At 41.2% G+C, this 17,876-nt stretch overlaps 1 protein-coding gene across 1 annotated transcript; it reads left to right on the plus strand.

Annotated features, from left to right (window-relative positions):
* The first annotated feature begins 361 nt into the window (after positions 1–361).
* Positions 362–15,588, plus strand: LOC108925040 (myotubularin-related protein 12-like). Its single transcript, XM_018736747.2, has 16 exons — positions 362–524; positions 5,414–5,471; positions 5,833–5,972; positions 6,721–6,793; positions 6,947–7,083; positions 7,196–7,289; positions 8,529–8,652; positions 9,323–9,398; positions 9,633–9,739; positions 10,358–10,482; positions 10,820–10,898; positions 11,890–11,960; positions 12,144–12,313; positions 13,423–13,599; positions 14,418–14,567; positions 14,728–15,588. Exons 1-16 carry the CDS (start codon positions 456–458, stop codon positions 15,277–15,279), a joined length of 2,202 nt encoding a protein of 733 aa, XP_018592263.1. The 5' UTR covers positions 362–455; the 3' UTR covers positions 15,280–15,588.
* Positions 15,589–17,876: the final 2,288 nt, after the last annotated feature.

A 17,876-nucleotide genomic window follows, 5' to 3' on the forward strand; every position in this document is an offset into this window, starting at 1 on the left:
TTAGGTAAGTACCTTACAAGTTTAGGTACTACGGTTGGAGTTGGGGCTGAAAGGCAACACCTGTAACCATAACACTGTAAGCTGCCTTATATTCATTTATAGAGTCATTTTTTATGGCATGCATAATATAAAAACAGTTTTCGAACCAATTTGCCGCTCTCACGTTCACAGATAAGTACATAACTAAGGCCGCTTCCTGTTTATTCGTCTTATCTACCTGAAAAAGGGGAAGTTAAGGATAAGGGCGTGGACGATCAAGGAATGATTGACAAGTCGTTGACCCAATGAAATGTCCCGCCTGCGCTGGACGTGGCCGTGAATGTGGCGGTCAGGGGAGGTGGGTGAAGAGCGAGCGTGCAGTTCGCGGAAGAGTCGCTGGCCGTCCTTCAGCGCAGGTTCACAAGTTCGGTGCGGACCTGCGGCTGAGCGCAGGGTCACCGTCCCCTGGAGGAGCGATGTTTTCTTTGGGGAGCGGCGGAGGGAAGAGTGCGAAGCCCTCGTTTGTTTCCTATGTGACGCCGGAGGTATCGTGTACTTTGAATTGGTCACTAATAATACTAATCATAATGTGTGCGAGTGACTCGCGCTTCTTTTCGGGGGGGGGGGGTGGTGTGTATATCACTTTTTTTTTTTTTTAAATAGTCATTCTTTGTATAATATATGCTATCTTTTCACTTCGTCAGTTCAAAAGATAGCCAGTCCGTCAGTGTTGACATGTCCAAGTTCGTATTTGACAGCCTGATCTGCAGGTGACCGCGGGTTCGAATGTCAGTAGAATAGTAGTTCTGTGTGTAAAGCAAACAGACTCACATTTTAAAAAAAATAATAATTTCCCCACAAATCCTTGGGGAGTTAAGGCCGTTGTATTGAAGCTGTGTAATTAAACCATGGAGATGTAATGAAATGTCGAGTGCAGCCTGGCTGCTGTGTGTGTGGGCGGGCGCGCGCGCGCTCTACACCTGCTCAGGTGACCAGTTTTTCCACGGTGTCGTTTTACCGCTTTTTCAAATTTTAACTGCAAACATTTGTAAACGAAAACACTACTGCAGCCTAACCAGTCGTTTTACATAATTGCCTGTTCGCACAGCTGTGTGTGTGTCGGTTGAAGGACGTGTTCCGTATTTAAAACGAACAGCTTTTGCACGCTATCGCCGCGCAGCTGGCTGCCGGAAGAGCAGAAGAAGTTTATTTTGTCCTCAATCTCATTTGATTTTCCTTTTCTTTCGTGTTTTTTTGAGCCGCTGCAGGCATTGCCGGCTATTCCTGCAATAGACACGTTGTAGCCCTTTGATCTCTAGCTACTGTGTGTGCAAATAGTCTTTCATTTACCGCTGACTTTTCACACTGGCCGCCAGGTGGCATAATGGTTAAAGTACTGTAACTTTGTAATCTGAAAAAATCCCACTTGGTATCTAACATTTGTAGTAGTTTGTGATCAAGTTTTTACCCTGAACTGATACTGTCAGAATGCTCCGTGGCATAAATTGGTAAATCATTGTTTACTTTGCAAGTGACCTTGAACAAAAAGTATCAGCTACATAAATTGTAATAAGAGAAGTCCAGCAGTCGTGTTCAATCCAAAACTGAGCCCTGTCCTGTAATAGCGAAACCTTCAACTTCACATTTGCTATTTAGAGCATTAGCAGGCAAGCTGTGACATATTTATGGCATTGAAGTAATTGCAACATTGCCTTGACTGCAATAAAAATGCAACATGTATAACTTTATAATTATTTGCACTCAGCATGACACTGAATATGAACAAGACATTTTGTGGCCTTACAGTTCTTGCAAATTATAGGAATATATGCAATATGAAGCTTCACCACCATTCACGCATTACATGGTGTTTGTTAGCTATATTGTCATCTTTTGTACTTCAAAAAAAAAATCTTTAGGTATTAACATTATTGGCATGACTGAAGATACATTTTTCTGGTGCTACAGTTTACTATAATTGCCTCCATGACGCCACTCATGACGTTGATATTGAATTTAACAGGACATTGTACAGAGCAATTAATAGTATGGCTTAATATTTATTCTGAGCTGCATGCAGAGTACTTTGCTCTGCAAAGACTTCACTTCCTCTATTAAAACCAGTAAATTATCAAGATAAAGTGGCAGAGTGTACAGCTGGTTGTGAAACATGCCTGATAAACCTGGCGATGCAGACAAACTTCACCCTGAGATGTTTTAAGTTTCAAGCAACTACTTTGTGCTTATGGTATATTTTTGCTTTGCAAAGAGGCTTGAATTGTTTTTTTGTGGGTTATGATTAAGGTTAATTTTCAGCATAGATTTTGTGAGAGCAAAGCAGATTAAATTGTAGGTTTTTCCACATTCACTTATGCTTGCGCAATATTTTGTGAAGTTACTTTTCATTTCATTGGCCATTAAGGACTGCTTAAGATAAGTTAGAATTATTTAAGGAAATACTGCCTTTTATATTCTGGAACACTCAACAATACACTACAAATCTATTACTACAGTGTAACACTTACTATTCATTTTAGACCCATAGGACAAAATGTATACAGCTATCGTAATATTTGCATGGGGTGTAACAAGGACCCAGTCCAACCAACCTCACCATGAAGCCACAGAGAACATCCAGCAAACATCTCCATGACTCAGGATCAAGAAGCTTAACTTCCCTCCCTAACCAACACAACCACAGTACCAACATTTGTATATCGTTGATATTGTCAAGTAGGCACCTCTCTTTGTCAGCGTTTCACTGAATTAGGCCCGTGCCACTTTTGGAAGGTTCAACAGTGCACTCTGGCATCCTAGACCCATTCCTCTCCACACATATTAGATGCCTTTCACCCTCAACAAATATTGCAACACTACACAACACATTCAACTACCCCAGTTAAATCACAGTTCCATGCATACCTGCAAATACACCACCTTCACAAACTCAAACTATTATGGATTGCATCCATACCTACAAGCAAGAAAGAAAAGAAAAAAAACCTAAAAGTGCACCATGCCACAGGCTTAAACTAACCTAATTAACAAGGCCACACCTCCTTAATTACCACCAGCTGCCTCCTGTTACTCACCTCCTGTTACTCACCCCCTGCACTGATTTTATCACCACCTTCCTACCTGCAACCTCAACTACCCTGCTTTCTTCTCATCCATAGCCACTGACTTGCCTTCTCAGCAGTCTGACAGCTCCTTCACTGCCACCCTTAACATGTGACCTCTAACATCAAATTCCCCAACGACACAGCTGATTTAGCAACGAACCCCTAACCCTAACCTCTACTGGTCTCCTGACACCCCCAATCTCTTGCCTGTGTCATCAGATCTGCATATTTCAACAATTTCCGCTCATACGCCTCCCCATCGGCATCCTCGAACGGCACCGTTAACTCTACAAAGTACGCAATCCGCTCACGCTCCGAGTGCAACGTCATGTCTGGACGCGATGAAGTAAATCAAGTAACCGCAATGACCTGCAGTACCTGGAGGTGTTTGCCCACATCAGCCAGCAGCTCCCAGTCCCATGCGTTACCCCACCTACCAAGGCATGTCTGCTCTTGCATAGCGTTACTCTCTCCTGCCCACACAAATCCACTTGATCTGTCTATACTGCAAACAGGCAAAGAATTCACCACTTGCTGCTTGCTTTCAAAAATACCTGCTAGACATCTAAGATCTCGATTATGGCACCAAGTATAGCACCCCTGCGCCAAGCTAATCTTACACCCTGACAAAATGTGTCTCAGCATCGCCTCACCTCTTACAACAACCATCGCTACCTGCCAGCACGTCATCAGTCGCTCCAACAATGAACTTAATGCGACTCATTTCCACAGTCCATACATCTTGCCAGCGTAGCGTCCTCTTCTCCACGCCTTCCCAGTTCACCCACTGACCCTGCTTGACTAACGCGACTGCCTTCGCACGCCTCGGCTCCTCTTCCCGCTCCCGGACCTGCTCAACAACCAGCCACCGTTTGCCTGCTTCCGGGGCAGCGCTCCGCAACCACCGCACGCGGCCAGAGCCAAACGCCGCCTTCCCTCTCCGCACGTGCCCAACCATCTCCGTCGGCCGCAGCACCCCTTTCGCGCTCTGGACCGCATCTCTGGGGTGCAACCCACTACCCGTCCTCACCGACAGCACCACTTTTTTCACAAACCCACTAGAGTCAGCTCCAAACCCACTTCTGCCTGCACACTTATACTTCTCAACCAAAACTTGTTACTGGCAGCTCCAGCACGCCCTTACCATATAATGCTACACTACTTAAACAGCATGGCACTCCCAGCCACCTTCTTACTGCCATACTAATAACCCATTTGAGCTTCTCAACCTCCCAGACAGAAAACTCATCTACCGTAAGTGGCCACTTAATACGTGGCAACAGCCCGAACTGTACACGCTATGACTTTTCCTAGGGAGGAGGGATGCATCAATGCTCTTGATACCTTCCACAACCACCTCCCTTAGTGCTACAACCTGCTCCTTATTACTTAACATAGAATTATACCGCCTGCTCAGGCTCTTAACGGGCTTTTCTAGAATGGATGGAATTGCCTCCTCGTTAATACAAAATTTTTGCACCACCTTGCCACCAGTGATCGAGAGACTCCTCGATTTACTCGGCTTGACCTTCAACTTAGCCCGCTTCAAGTTATCGTTGAGCTTACTCAACAAATGAGTACAAGGAGCCGTAGCCGTAACTGTCATCATATCATCCATGAATGCTCTAATAGGGGGTAGGCGCGTCCCGTCCCGGAGCCTCTCACCGCCAACAACCCATTTTGGAAGCTCTTGTAATAGCTTCCATTGCCATTGTGAAAGCCAGTGGTGAAATTGTACAACCAGCCATGATTCCAACCTCCAACCGATGCCAAGATGTTATTTTAAATAACGTCAGATTACATTAAAATTAAAACTTTCAGAATTGGGGGGTGCGGCTCATCTCCACTACCTTTCATTTAGTGCCGTTGCCCAGTTCCACGTTCGTGTTCATCAGCTTCGGGCCACTTTCAAATTTATGTACACAATAAAAGTTTAACAGAGATGTCCCTAGATTTACTTACAGCTGAGGTTATTTAAAATATTTGGATACAAGTCTGTAGTGTCTTAAGTCTCTGTGGCTACTCTGTGATGGACTGGTGTCCCACGTAAGGTGTACCCTGTATTTCCGGGATAGCCACCATACTGTCATAACCTTGCCATAAGATTAGTAGCTGTTGACTGTGTTGTTGATCGAGTATTCCACTATTAATTTATTTTAATGGATTTAAAATATATTTGTAACAGAATGTTGGAATACATGCTAAGTTATGGAAACTTTTTTTTTCCCTCTAATAAAAATGTTCAGTTGAACTTCATTTTAAAGATGTTTTTTTTTTTTTTTTTTAAAAAAGTAATTTTTTCCTAATTTTAGGAAATTGAACCAGAACCAGAAGGCAGTCTGCAAGAAAAAAGTCCAGAATTTTTGCCAGGTACTATGAATGAGATCTCTTCTGTATTTTCTTTTTTTTAAATTTTATGTCTAGGTCTATACAGTCTTGAGAACAGCTTTATACCAGCAGCTTGTAAAGAAGAAATTCTCTCCTTTTGCAGTTTTTGCTAAGCTTTTTAAAAGTGAATATGGGTTAAAATAGTGCTGATTGGCACCTACTCAGTTATAATAAAGTTAGGGACGACAGGGTTTTGAAATGTACTGCTGATTCATTGTGGTTTCCTCACATAGAAAGTATTTTATGAAGGGTTTTATTGGGAGTTAATCTTTTCATTTGTCACCCTTGTGGAACCTCGACCAAATAGGAAGCTGCGTTTCTCACACCCTTTCTTCTTCTCCAGGTGAGGTTGTGTTCTGCAGCGCCAAACGCATCCTCAGGTGCACCCAGGACGATGAGTCGGAGTGCAGTGTCTTCGGGACGCTTTTCCTCACCAACTTCCGCGTCTCATTTGTCAGTGACGCGGTCCACTCCGAGGACACGGTGAGGGGCGCTCTGTACGAAGTAACAGTTGCGCGCAGAGGCCCTCAGCGAGCTGCTGCACTTCTGAAAATAGTCTGAAATGAGGAAGCGGTCACTTGCTGTTCTTTCACCGCCTTTTATCATGCACTTTTGTCTAGGCACTGCTGGAGGAACTCTGCTGTGTTCAGCGTTTTTTCTTTTTTCTTTTCTTTTTTCTTTCCTCCCGTGATTATTCTAACTGTCCATCACATGAGAATCTGCAGTGATTTCAGAAGAAAAACATTTTTACATATATATCGCTGGTAACAAACTGTTAAATACTAATATTGACTGGTAAAATGTGTTTTAAGAGGGGCATGGTAATGGTTTTGTAACTGTGTATATATAGTCTTACAATACAGAATTTGTTTGAATTCAGACAACAAGGGACAACAAATGTGTTGGGTATCTTTTTTTTTTTTTGTGTGTGTGTGTTCAGTTAGTGTGCGCTGTTGCCCTTTGCCAAATGTATGAAGTCAAAAGTTGGACATAAAATCGTGAGAAGGAAGGATATTTCTAACATTTTTGTGGCTGGACTAGGCTGACCAAAGCAGATTAAAACAAATTTTCATGTAGTTCTAAATAATGAATAATCATTCTGCGTTAATTTGAATTTTTATTTGGAATTTAGTCCATGTTTACTTTCCTTCTCTCCGTTATCTCAGCAGATTGATGTCATGATCAGCACAAATGGACTTTTTGATGATTTCTTTTGGGGTATGCTTTTCAGGTTCAGCTGTTCAAAAATAAGCTATATGGCGAAAATGATATTCCTCTCGCCTGTGTCGATCAGATCTATGGAGGTAAGGATTAAGTCGCCTAATTTCGTTTGACGTTTTTCGGAGCTGACTGCTCCAAGCTGGTTTTATTTCATATGAAAGCTCCCGTTTTCATAGCTTTAAACAGAAATGCGTTGCAGTTCCATGTAAACTGAAAATGTCTTATTCCCCAATTAGACTATGATGAAAAAAAGAAGCTGATAACCAGCAGCCAGGTGAAGAACAAATACCCCTCCAAGATCATTATTCACTGCAAAGACCTACGGGTGTTTCATTTTTCGCTGCTCTGTGTGAAGGAGGAGGTTCGGAAAAAGGTGTGGTGTCTAGAAAGGCCGTAGCAAATTTTTATTGCAGAAGACATTTACGTCTTTGTTTTCTTGACTGGTAAAACCCTCAATATTTGTCTAAGTATCTCTGTCTTTGCAGATTTTCCAGGGCATCATTCACCATATTCTCGACCCAAAGTCACTGAAGTGTATTTTTGCCTTTTCCTATGGTGAGAAGGCTGCGCCAGTGCCAGGTACAAGACCCTGGGAGACTGATATCCTCATATAAAGATACACTAGAGAGTGACCTGCTATTGTCTGTGCCACCCATACATTGTTATTTGTTAAAGGTAGTATATTTTACAGCAAAAGAAAATATTAATGTTATATAATTAGATTAACATGTATTGTGCAAAAGAAATAAAGATTCTCAGTTGAATCCTTTGCATAGTTCCTAGTTACACGCCTTCTGGAATTGATTAGCTGTGTTATTTAACATACAGCCACTCAGTGACTCCTGTTACATTATTACCAGTACAGATGGGTTACCGCATTGGGCTGTGTTTTACTGTGGAGCTTGCTGAATAGCAATTGTAATTCTGTACAATTGACTAACAGACTGAGGCTTTTTGATAATTTGTTACATTTATTTATGTAGCAGACACTTTTCTCCAAAGCGACTTCCAGTGAACTCTATGTAGTGTTATGAGCCCAAACACCTTATTCACCGTGGTGACTTACACTGCTTACACTGGGTCACTCATCCATATATCAGTAGAACACACTCTCCCTGTGTCACTGACATACTATGGGGGAATCTGAACAGCATGTCCTTGGACTCTGGGAGGAAACCAGAGCACCCAGAGGAAACCCATGCAGAGATGGGGAAGACATGCAAACTACACACAGACTGAGTGGGGATCGAACCCATGTCGTCTCGCACCACCCAGGTGCTGTGAGACAGCAGTGCTTCCCGCTGTGCCACCATGCTACCCGTTATTAAAAAGATAACTCATGCTAGAACCGTATAACTCTTGCACATGTCATGTAAATTGATTTTTCTGTCCATGTAACTTTACAATCGTACTACTAGGCTCCGGACTACCGTGACCCTGACTTGGATAAGCAATTAATGATAGTGATGAAGAACTGTAAAGGTATTTGCAATAAATGTGTATAAATTCTTAGTAAAGCAACCTTTTTAAAACGAGACAAATCACACACACACTGACTGAAACCACTTGTCCCAAGTGGGGTTGCGGTGAACCGGAGCCTAACCCGGCAACACAGGGCATAAGGCTGGAGGGGGAGGCACTCCAAGGGGGACTCGAACCCCAGGCCCACCAGAGAGGAGGACCCGGTCAGACCTGGTCAAACCCGCTACACCACCGCACCCCCTCACAAAAAGACAAATGCTAACGGTAAATGTATGTTCAGTAGATCAAGAAAATAACAATAATGGAAAGTAATATTGGTTATTCATGTCATTGTAGAAGTCCAAAGGAAACAGAAAACTCTGATGTTTGAGACCGCTGAAGACTGGGCTGCAGAAATGAGGCGGACCAAAGGCAGCTGTAAATTGGTGGAAGACAATAAGGATTTCCAGATTGCTCAAAGGTACACTCTACCAAAAATATACAACATGCTTTGTTTTATGTACTGTAATGCTCTTTCATAAATTGTGTGTTCTGGAAAGGTTGCAGTAAGGTTACAATAAAGATTTCCATATTTCCATTTATTGTTCATGTAGTCTATCAGCTGGTTTTATCAAGTAGCAATTTTGCTGTTTTATGCAGCTGTCTTTTGCTTTTAATTCAGTATCAGGGTACCCTTCTGGGATTCGAACAGACAACTTTGAGATATGTCATTGAACATCAGCCAGTCGGGAAATGTATGCAAGTTTTCATACTCAGTAAATCAGCAAACTTTAAGTAATTTTATGTTATGATTTTACATTACATACATTTACATTTATTCATTTAGCGAATGCCTTTCTCCAAAGTGACGCACATCTCAGAGAAAATACAATTTTGTACATTACATTAGGAGAAGGAGAGAGACTTGCAGAAATGTGATTCTTAAGTAAACCTAGTTTGTTTCTTTCCACTTTATGCACTGATGTTCATCGCAGGAATAGGTGCATAAAACTCAGGATGGTCTAATCCTGATCACCTTTGTACAATTTTTTTTTTTTTTTTTTTTTTTAAGGTACATATTTTAAAGAAATAAAGTACAATAACTCTTGACTGATGCTGTGAGTTTTCACGACTTGTCTTTTACTCCAAAGGTTACCGCAGTTTTTCTTTACTCCAACCAGTGTTGAAAATGAGGACTTGCAAAAGTATCAGGGAAGAGGGGTACCTGTAAGTATTAAGCCCTCTGTATGGTATCATAAATTTGTCTTAAGATATTAATGTTTTATGTCCTGGAGCACTCTCAATAAACACGTTACCCGATTTTATTATTTACACATTCTGAAGTTTTATTGTGATTTCTGTTTCCAAATATGTTCGTTGTACGGATGCCAAGAGAAGAAATGAAGTTTGTGTAAGGGCGCTTTGTGGAATTTTGTGGTGAAAATTTTGTTTTTCTTTTAGATTTGGTGTTGGTCGCACCATAGTGGCTGTGCTCTGTTTAAAACGGCAGCTTTACCCATTGCTCAAGAAGAAAGTACTTCCAAGGTGCAGAAGGCTTACGTGGAGAGGTGAAAAGGGTTTTTAATTACCATTTAAATTTTTTTTTTTTTTTTTTTTTTTTTTTTTTTTTTTTAGGGGTGTTTGGTTGTCCCTCTTTATTGTCCACACACACTATTTTTAGCAGTGAAAACACAAATCACTTTTATGTATTTCAATAAAATTGAACAGTCGTCTTTAAAATAAAGTGAAAGTCCATGCAAATTCAGAGACTTATTCCATAAAGTCATGTTATGTTGATATTGCATAACTGTTGTGAATTGGCATGTGTTTGAAAGTCTGAATATTTTCTAAGGACAAATTTCCTGAAATAAATTCATTACAGAGCTTCCTCTATTATTGAGTGGCAGAGAATGTGAAGATGTCCATGTCAATATATGGGCATGTTTGTATTTTTTCTATGAAAATGTCAGTTACAACTTTCAAAATTAAAAAAAAATAAATAAATAAATAAATAAATAAAATCTGTTCAATATTAATCAGTCATAACAATGAATGGACAGTAATTTTAGTTTGTCTTTAATTTTTATAGTTATTCATGTAAGTTACATGAATAACTATAAAAATCCGTTCATTTTGCTTTGTCACGAGTGAAAATAAGCCCTTTTGCTAAATGGTCTCCTTTGCAGTATGCTGAATGCTGTGGCTCAGAACCACTTGTACTCTGTGAAAACGGTGGACCTCTCTGATGCACTTCCAAACATTCAGGATATCCAGCAGTCCTACAACAAGTTCAAACAAAATTTCCTAATTGGTGAGTTGACAGACCACGTGTTTATCGGATGTCCTTCGGTGTTACTTGGTGTACATTTCCTTGATATATCATTTACCCAAGTAATTGTTGATTTGTTGCACAAATGGCCCTATTTTTGTTATCTTTGACTTAACTATATTTTACTGTTTGTGTATTTTATAATTGCCAGCAGTCATTTGAGTTAATTTTATGTAACCAGTGTATGGCTGAACATTATGTAGAATGCAATCATATATAATGTGGTTACGTACCACCTGGGAAAACTGTGATTTGATAAATATCAAAATTCTTAAATTATACTCTTTCATTTTTAATACTTGTCTTAATTTTTTTTTAGACAGTATTGCTGAGTTTTGGATGTCTGATGTCAAATGGTTCTCTACACTTGAAACCTCCAGGTGGCTCAGTATTATCAGGTCAGCTTCAGCAATTAATTCTTTTTTGGCATGATTTTTAGTTCTTGTGGAAGTAGGTTGCCAAACTTAGTTTTGCCTGACCAATGCCTTTATTCAAAGAGACACTTACCATTTCATACTTTAGGTTCTAAATTAGCATAAATTAATAATTTATTCAATCGCAACTGAGCTACCCCTGCTCAGTCTGCGTGGAACCTGCAATGGTTTCCTCTCGCAGTCCGAAGATAAGCTTTCAAGTGAATTGATGACTCTAAAAATCACCCGTAGTGTGTTTCTCTTTTCCATAGTTGAGTGACTCATTGTATATAGTACATCTACCATTGTAAGTTACCTTGGATGAAACGGTGTGGGTACATATTACTACACGGTGTGTATTGGAAATGGCCGTGGAGGGAAATAAATAAGTGCAAATAAATTCCTAGGATTGAATGGTAACATGATGCTGGGATGGCTAGAGTAGTACTTGAAGGTGTATTACATAGGAGCGGTGCTTCATTAATGGAGCAGGAGATCTCCCGCCAGATGCGGTTCCAAGTGAGACAAAATGTTGAAAAAGAAAATTTAGCAGGGACACTTATTAAACTTAAAAATGCATCAGGCTGTGTTGAAAATGCTACAGCTTTATCATGGGTATGGAGACCAGGTAATTCAAGTTGCAGTAGGGCATATTATAAAACATTAAAATATGAACCAAAAGTATCACTGGACCCGTCTGCTTCAGGACACGCGGAAACACAAATTAGACCTGTAATATGCAGTGACGACACCATGCATAGTCCGAAAGACTAAATTCTATCAGGTAACTCTGCCCCAACTATAAATCTATTTCCATAAGTTATTCTTCTTTAATCGCACGCCATGTCGGGTGTGCAGCTAACCGTTTCCCCAGTACGTCAATTAAATTTCATTGTAACACAATTAAGTACGCACAGGATAATACCGTCCTGTTTTGGATGTTAAAATGGTATTGCTTTTGGTTTATTTCTTGCAGACAGTGTCTTCATAAAGCTGTTGAGGTAGTTGAATCTTTGGAAAGAGAGAATACAAATATTCTGCTTATAGGTGAGTGAAAACACATGAACCTGTATGTATACATGTATGTCCAGTATGTAATCAAGCTTAGTCTTACACGCAATGCATTTTACAGCCTTACTTTAGTTTAAAAATTGTATACGACTGGTAGTTTTGGTTATGACGGCTGCAGTGTGGTAACTGCTCCCTCCGGGCTCGGTGACCACGTTCCAGAGGAGGGAGGCTCGGATCTCTGCTGTGTGATTTCCAGCCTCGTTCAGCTGATGCTGGACCCCTACTACAGAACCCTCGTGGGCTTCCAGAGTCTGGTGCAGAAAGAGTGGGTTGCGGGAGGTCACAACTTCTTGGAGCGCTCTAATCTCTTACACCAGAGAGACAAGGAGGTACGTCCACCTGCATGTCGTTTTTGAATTTATTAACTCGCACTTTTCTCCAAAACAACTTGCATCGTTAAGCTATTTACAATTCCCCACCTTTCGGAGGTAATGTGTTCCTGAAAAACCATTTGTAAGGTGAACCCTCATAACCGGACATAATTAACATTAGTTTCAGTGATAATTACGTATTCTTGAGAACCAAGGTTGATACCCATTTATGCAAAAATATCATGATATTCTACTAAACTGGACCCAGTTACTTCAATAATTAAAACTAGTTATCCTAGCACAATATCGCAATTCCTGTGCCCTTGTATATTGTTAACTACTTTTATAATAATGTGTAGCTGTCTGTATTCGTTCAGTTCTTACGCAGTTGTGTGCTGTACATTTAACACTGACATACAAAAAGCTAAACAGTTCTACGAAAATGCACATGAATTTATACTTTCCAAGTCAGTCTACACGGTGTCACCAAGTGCCTGGAGTGTGCAGTTCGAAATGGATTCGATCCCTGGTCAGTCTGTGTGGAGTCTGCGTGTTCTGCCCGAGTTTGCGTGGGTTTCCCACTGCAGTCCAAAGATATGTGTTTTCGGGTTAAATTCCGATAACTCAAATGGGTGCATCTTGGGCCATGAATGTATTTTCACGCATAAATTGAGGGTAGGTGCCTTGCTCAAGGGTAATACAGAAGGAGGTGCAATTCGAACCTGGGTGATTTGAGTGCAAGGTGGCGGCTCTAATCGCTACGCCATTTGCAGTCCCGTTTGTTAGATGTTGGACTTTTTATAACGTGTATTTGCTTATAATTTAACTGGGAATACGCTTTACAAGCACGTGTAATTTTCTGAGATTGACATAAAACAAGATAAAATTGAGTTTTAAAAATTTTTAAACTAGATGATGGTACCGTAACTTTGCAGCATGTAGTGAGCCAAGATTTCCGTACAGTTACCAGCGAGCAGATGTTCCACGTACTTAACAACAGACCTTGACATAAATGAAAAGACGGCGGGGAATGTATTGCTATATAATGCTTTGTAAATGTGGAATCTGAGGCCATGTTACTTGCTGAATATGTCTCTGTGCTCTTCTATTACTCCCTGTTGCTCCAGCTGCAATCTCCTGTGTTCCTGCTCTTCCTGGAATGCGTGTGGCAGCTCCTCCAACAACATAGCCCTGCGTTCCAGTTCTCTGAAACTTACCTGACTGTCCTCTCTGATAGCATCAACGTGGCAGTCTTCAGCACCTTCCTTTTCAGCACACCCCACCAAAGAGCCACCATCATGAAGGTATGCGCAACCATAGCTGCTGCAGCTTGTAGATGCAGTTGCTTCACTCTTTAGTCCGGTTGTACTTATTTGGACACGGGGATCTGGCAGTAGGGAGATGATGGAAAATTTGGAATCGTAGTGGAAATTTGTCGTTAGTATTGACGTTTCTCTGAGCAACTTATCGGAAGGCAGGGCTATGAGGCTGAGCCTCACATCTGATATGAAATGCGTCTTTAGGAGATTGTCTCATAAGAAATCTTGTAATTAATTTGAGGTAGGTGTCAGCTAGCAGTGTTACCCAGACTGAGTTTCTAGAGTTGCAGTCTGAGAATAAAACATCTATGGGCAGCAAAAACAAAACACACGCAGTCTGAAACCGCTTGTCCCGATCGGGGTCGCGGCAAACCGGAGCCTAACCCGGCAACACAAGCCGCAAGGCTGAGGGGGGAGGAGACGCACCCTGGACGGGACAGCAGTCCTCCGCAAGGTGCCCCAAGTAGGACTCGAACCTCAGACCCACCAGAGAGCAGACTCCGGCCAAACTCGCTGTACCACCGCATCCCCAAAAACAAAACAAAAAATTGGTCATTTTAAGTAAAAGTCGCATGTTCTTGTATTGCCTACTCATGCAGTGTAATTGATTTATGAAATATTTTAAACTAAATGTGAGCTAGCGATACCGGTTTCATCGTAACGCCAGAGTTGTGTGTCACTTTGGAGAAAAGCATCTGCTAAATAAGCGTTTAAGTCCTGACACCATTTACAAATGCATCTTCATTGTGCTGTATGACTGTTTCTCTTTGCATGTCCCAATCCAATCCATATTCCCACGGCAGGCAGAGCTAGACACAGGTACACTGAACATTCCCCCGGTGTGGCAATGGTCCCTGCAGTTTGACTGCAAAGCTCAGGGTTTCTTCATTAACCCGCTGTACAAAGCAAAGTCCAAGCAAGAGAAAGCACTGCGGAAAGCTCAACGGCCAAAGGTACAACAGGCTCGAAAATAATTCTGTGTGGAAGGATTTGTGGGGGTTTTGGCACTGTGTAAAATAAGGAAATAATTGTGTGTGCTGTTTTAAGTATGTCTCTACACATTGTTTAGTTTTAGCATGAAATACTTTTTTTTTTTTTTGCTCCTCTATCCAGTACACAAGGCAGCTGTCCCTGCCCAGCACACCGTCAAGGAGGGGTTTCTTTAAGGAAGAGACGGACAACCTGAAGAAGATGCTGCGGGTAAAGAGAATCAGTCGCTGGATGCAGCTTCCGGACTCGGTCCAAGCCTGCGTGCGGGAGTTCTATTCCGTCTGGCAGCGTAAACCACTAGATTACCACGGCCTGCTCCTGCCGTGCCTGGATTGGCCCGCTGTCCGCCTGTGGACACAGCGCTACCTGCGCTGGATCCCCGAGGTTCAAATTTTGGGTGGTGGAGATGTGGCAATGCTGAACAAAGTGGCCGCCCTGGTGCGAGAGGTGCAGGAGCTCCGCACGGAGGTGGACCGCCAGGTATCCCAGGCAGATCCCAGCCTCGAGAGCCCACTGGTGTTTGCTCGATCCTCTGTTCGCCTGTCATCCTCCTTCCCGTTTGCAGCCGCTCGTGTGTGGTCTTTCAGGCCTGCCATCCCCATTAGCATTGGTGACAGTCAGATGGACTTGGGCCAGTTGGCCAGCAGGGATGACGAGGACACAGACTACCAGTGATGTGCTTTCCTGGACCTTACATTTCGGTGTTTTTATGTCTCTTATAGTACTATGTATACAGCCTGGGGCTCTTTCCCCAGATTGTGCATTCCATTAACTTATTAAATTGTATTGCCTTTCCAACTTTTTTGCATTACAGGTCCAGTGGTGTAGCATTTAGCTGTGTGGGCTGAGGCAATTATTAGGGTAATGGTCACATCAGTATTTATATCACAGCTGGAGCACTTTAAATTCCCCAGTTTGTGGATCAGTCCCTGTCACAGTGGGGAAATCTTAAATGTCTTAAGTGGAAATATTCAAAATAAAATAAGTTAGTTTTTTTTTTTTTTTTTTTTTTTTAAAATGTAACAACACAAAGGACAAATTTGAGAAGGAGGGATCAAGTGAAATATCTTAAAGTGCACTTGTTTTGCGCAGGGGACACTTCTGTTTTTGGAAGATACCACTGCTCATTACATGTCTTAACTTTAATAAAAGCCATTTCTTTTGGAGACCATTTAGGCATACTTTTCAAAGAGATTACAGGTAGCACTGTCACTACTCTAAGTACTGGTATGGTTTATGGGGTTTCAGAATTTATCCCTTAAACTGTGTGATGGTGGGAAGGGAATGCCTTAAACACAAAGGAATGTTAAGTTAAAATCGATTACAAATGGTCTACAATTTAAATATAGCTAAAACCTATTTTTAATATGTAACATATAGTACAGTTCTGTGAATTACCAATTAGCTAGTTCTCGGTCAAATATTACAAATTTATGTGCTTGTATTACAGGTGCTACCGAGTTGATAACAGCAATTAACTTTCCCTTTCAGCAGATATTTTACTGGCATGAGCTCAAATGTCACAAATATTTTAGGAGGATGCAAAGCTGGTCTTAACATTTAGGTGCAGAGCTGTTAAAGCTGGGGGGTGCGGTGGCACAGCGGGTCTGGGCTTCGAGTCCTGCTTGGAGTGCCTTGTAATGGACTGGCGTCCCATCCGGGGTGTGTCCCCTCTCCCTCCAGCCTTATGCCTTGTGTTGCTGGGTTGGGCTCCGGCTCGCCGCCACCCCGCTCGGGACAAGTGACTTCAGCCGACGTGTGCGCGCGCTGTTAAAGCTTATATTTTAAGGATTGTACATATTGTTATCCAAAGGATGTGCAAGTTGATTTATTGATTTTTTTTTTTTCCCTTTTTTGACTTTACTGTTCCTATGTATCAGATGTGGAAAGCCTTAATGTTTGCAAGATTTACTCTGTAGCTGATTTAATTAGCTAAAGTGCAATTGAGCAACAAGAACCTTTGCCTTAAAATGTGCCCATTTATCTTACAACTCCCCAACTGACTCTACATTCTATATATTTTTTTTTATTCCGTAAGACATAATGTTGTCACTGGAGGCAGAGCCTTAATTACAGATACTTCCCCCCAATGTGAAGTGTTATACATTTTGCAAGTTACTATAAAGCTGCCTTTTTAAATATAAAGGCTGAAACTCGTGTGAGAAGTATAGGCTAAATGTAGTGCTGATAACTTTAATTTGAGGAACTTCATTTCACACTTTTTTTAAAAGAAATTTTTATACTGCAATGTTTTATGACAATTTCAGTGTCATTAAATTAATGGTTTTAACAAATGTCATGATTTTTTTTTTTTTTTTTTTTTTTTTACATTACCTACAACTAATTTTCTTGCACACATTTTATCTAAATGTAGTTTGGTCATAGTTTTATAATTTCAAAACACTGTCCCATTAAATGTGGACAAGGTAACACATTTCAGACAAAATTAGTTTAATTAATGGAAAGGAAATTAGGGATATGACTCCTTTAAGCAGAAACATAAACAGGGGGCACAAACACCAAAACCTTAAGTGATCTAAAAGCTTATAACCACTTCAGTAGGGAACATTTCTCTATACCTGTGCTTTTCAGTCTTCACACCAGCTGCCCATATTGCTTTTGACCTTTAACAGTCAACTTAACAAGAAGCAGCTGTTCAATTCAGAGAAAACTGGCACAGAGCAAACAGACAGATTTCCCAGTTCAACCACTGTATTGGTTCTGCCTCCCTCCAGATCACACAGCTGTGAGCAACCTGGTTGGATGCAGGGGTAATCAGTATTGGATGGTTTCTTATTCCCATGCAGTTGGTGATGAACCTCTAGTCAATTTAAAGTAGGTGAAATTCACTGGGCAATCATAATTTTGAGATGGTGAATTTAGGTGAGGATCCCCTGTTGGAGGGGGTGGTGTATGAGCTACCACCACTATTTCCAATATCTAGACCCCCAACCTGTAAATGACAGCAGACACTGCTATTCCTCTTATCAGCTGGGTGAACATTTGAGAACATCATTTCTCAAGGTTTTCTGCTGCTATCAGCACTGGAGAGTTTGAGAGGTTAGGGTCCTCCCTCCCATCATTTTAAATGTTTTAATTTGAGTGCAACTCAGTTATTCTTAGCTTACTATAGCTATACTAAAGATTACAGAACCTATAGCACCTTTAAATATCTATACAGTCAAGCAAACTGAAAGTGGCCAGTTTCTTTTGCAGTCAATCAACAATCAGCATTTAATAATGGATTATAGTGGAGATAGTATGTTTTTGGT

Source organism: Scleropages formosus, chromosome 6 (genome assembly GCF_900964775.1).
Source record: "Scleropages formosus chromosome 6, fSclFor1.1, whole genome shotgun sequence".
NCBI classification, from domain to species: Eukaryota; Metazoa; Chordata; class Actinopteri; order Osteoglossiformes; family Osteoglossidae; genus Scleropages; species Scleropages formosus.

Excerpts from the sequence above, each read along its gene's own strand:
- LOC108925040 (XM_018736747.2), top strand. The coding sequence starts at position 456 with ATGTTTTCTTTGGGGAGCGGCGGAGGGAAGAGTGCGAAGCCCTCGTTT. Across the intron at positions 5,472-5,832 it reads AAGTCCAGAATTTTTGCCAG|GTGAGGTTGTGTTCTGCAGC; the intron begins GTACTATGAATG and ends CTTCTTCTCCAG. Across the intron at positions 7,084-7,195 it reads AGGAGGAGGTTCGGAAAAAG|ATTTTCCAGGGCATCATTCA; the intron begins GTGTGGTGTCTA and ends CTGTCTTTGCAG.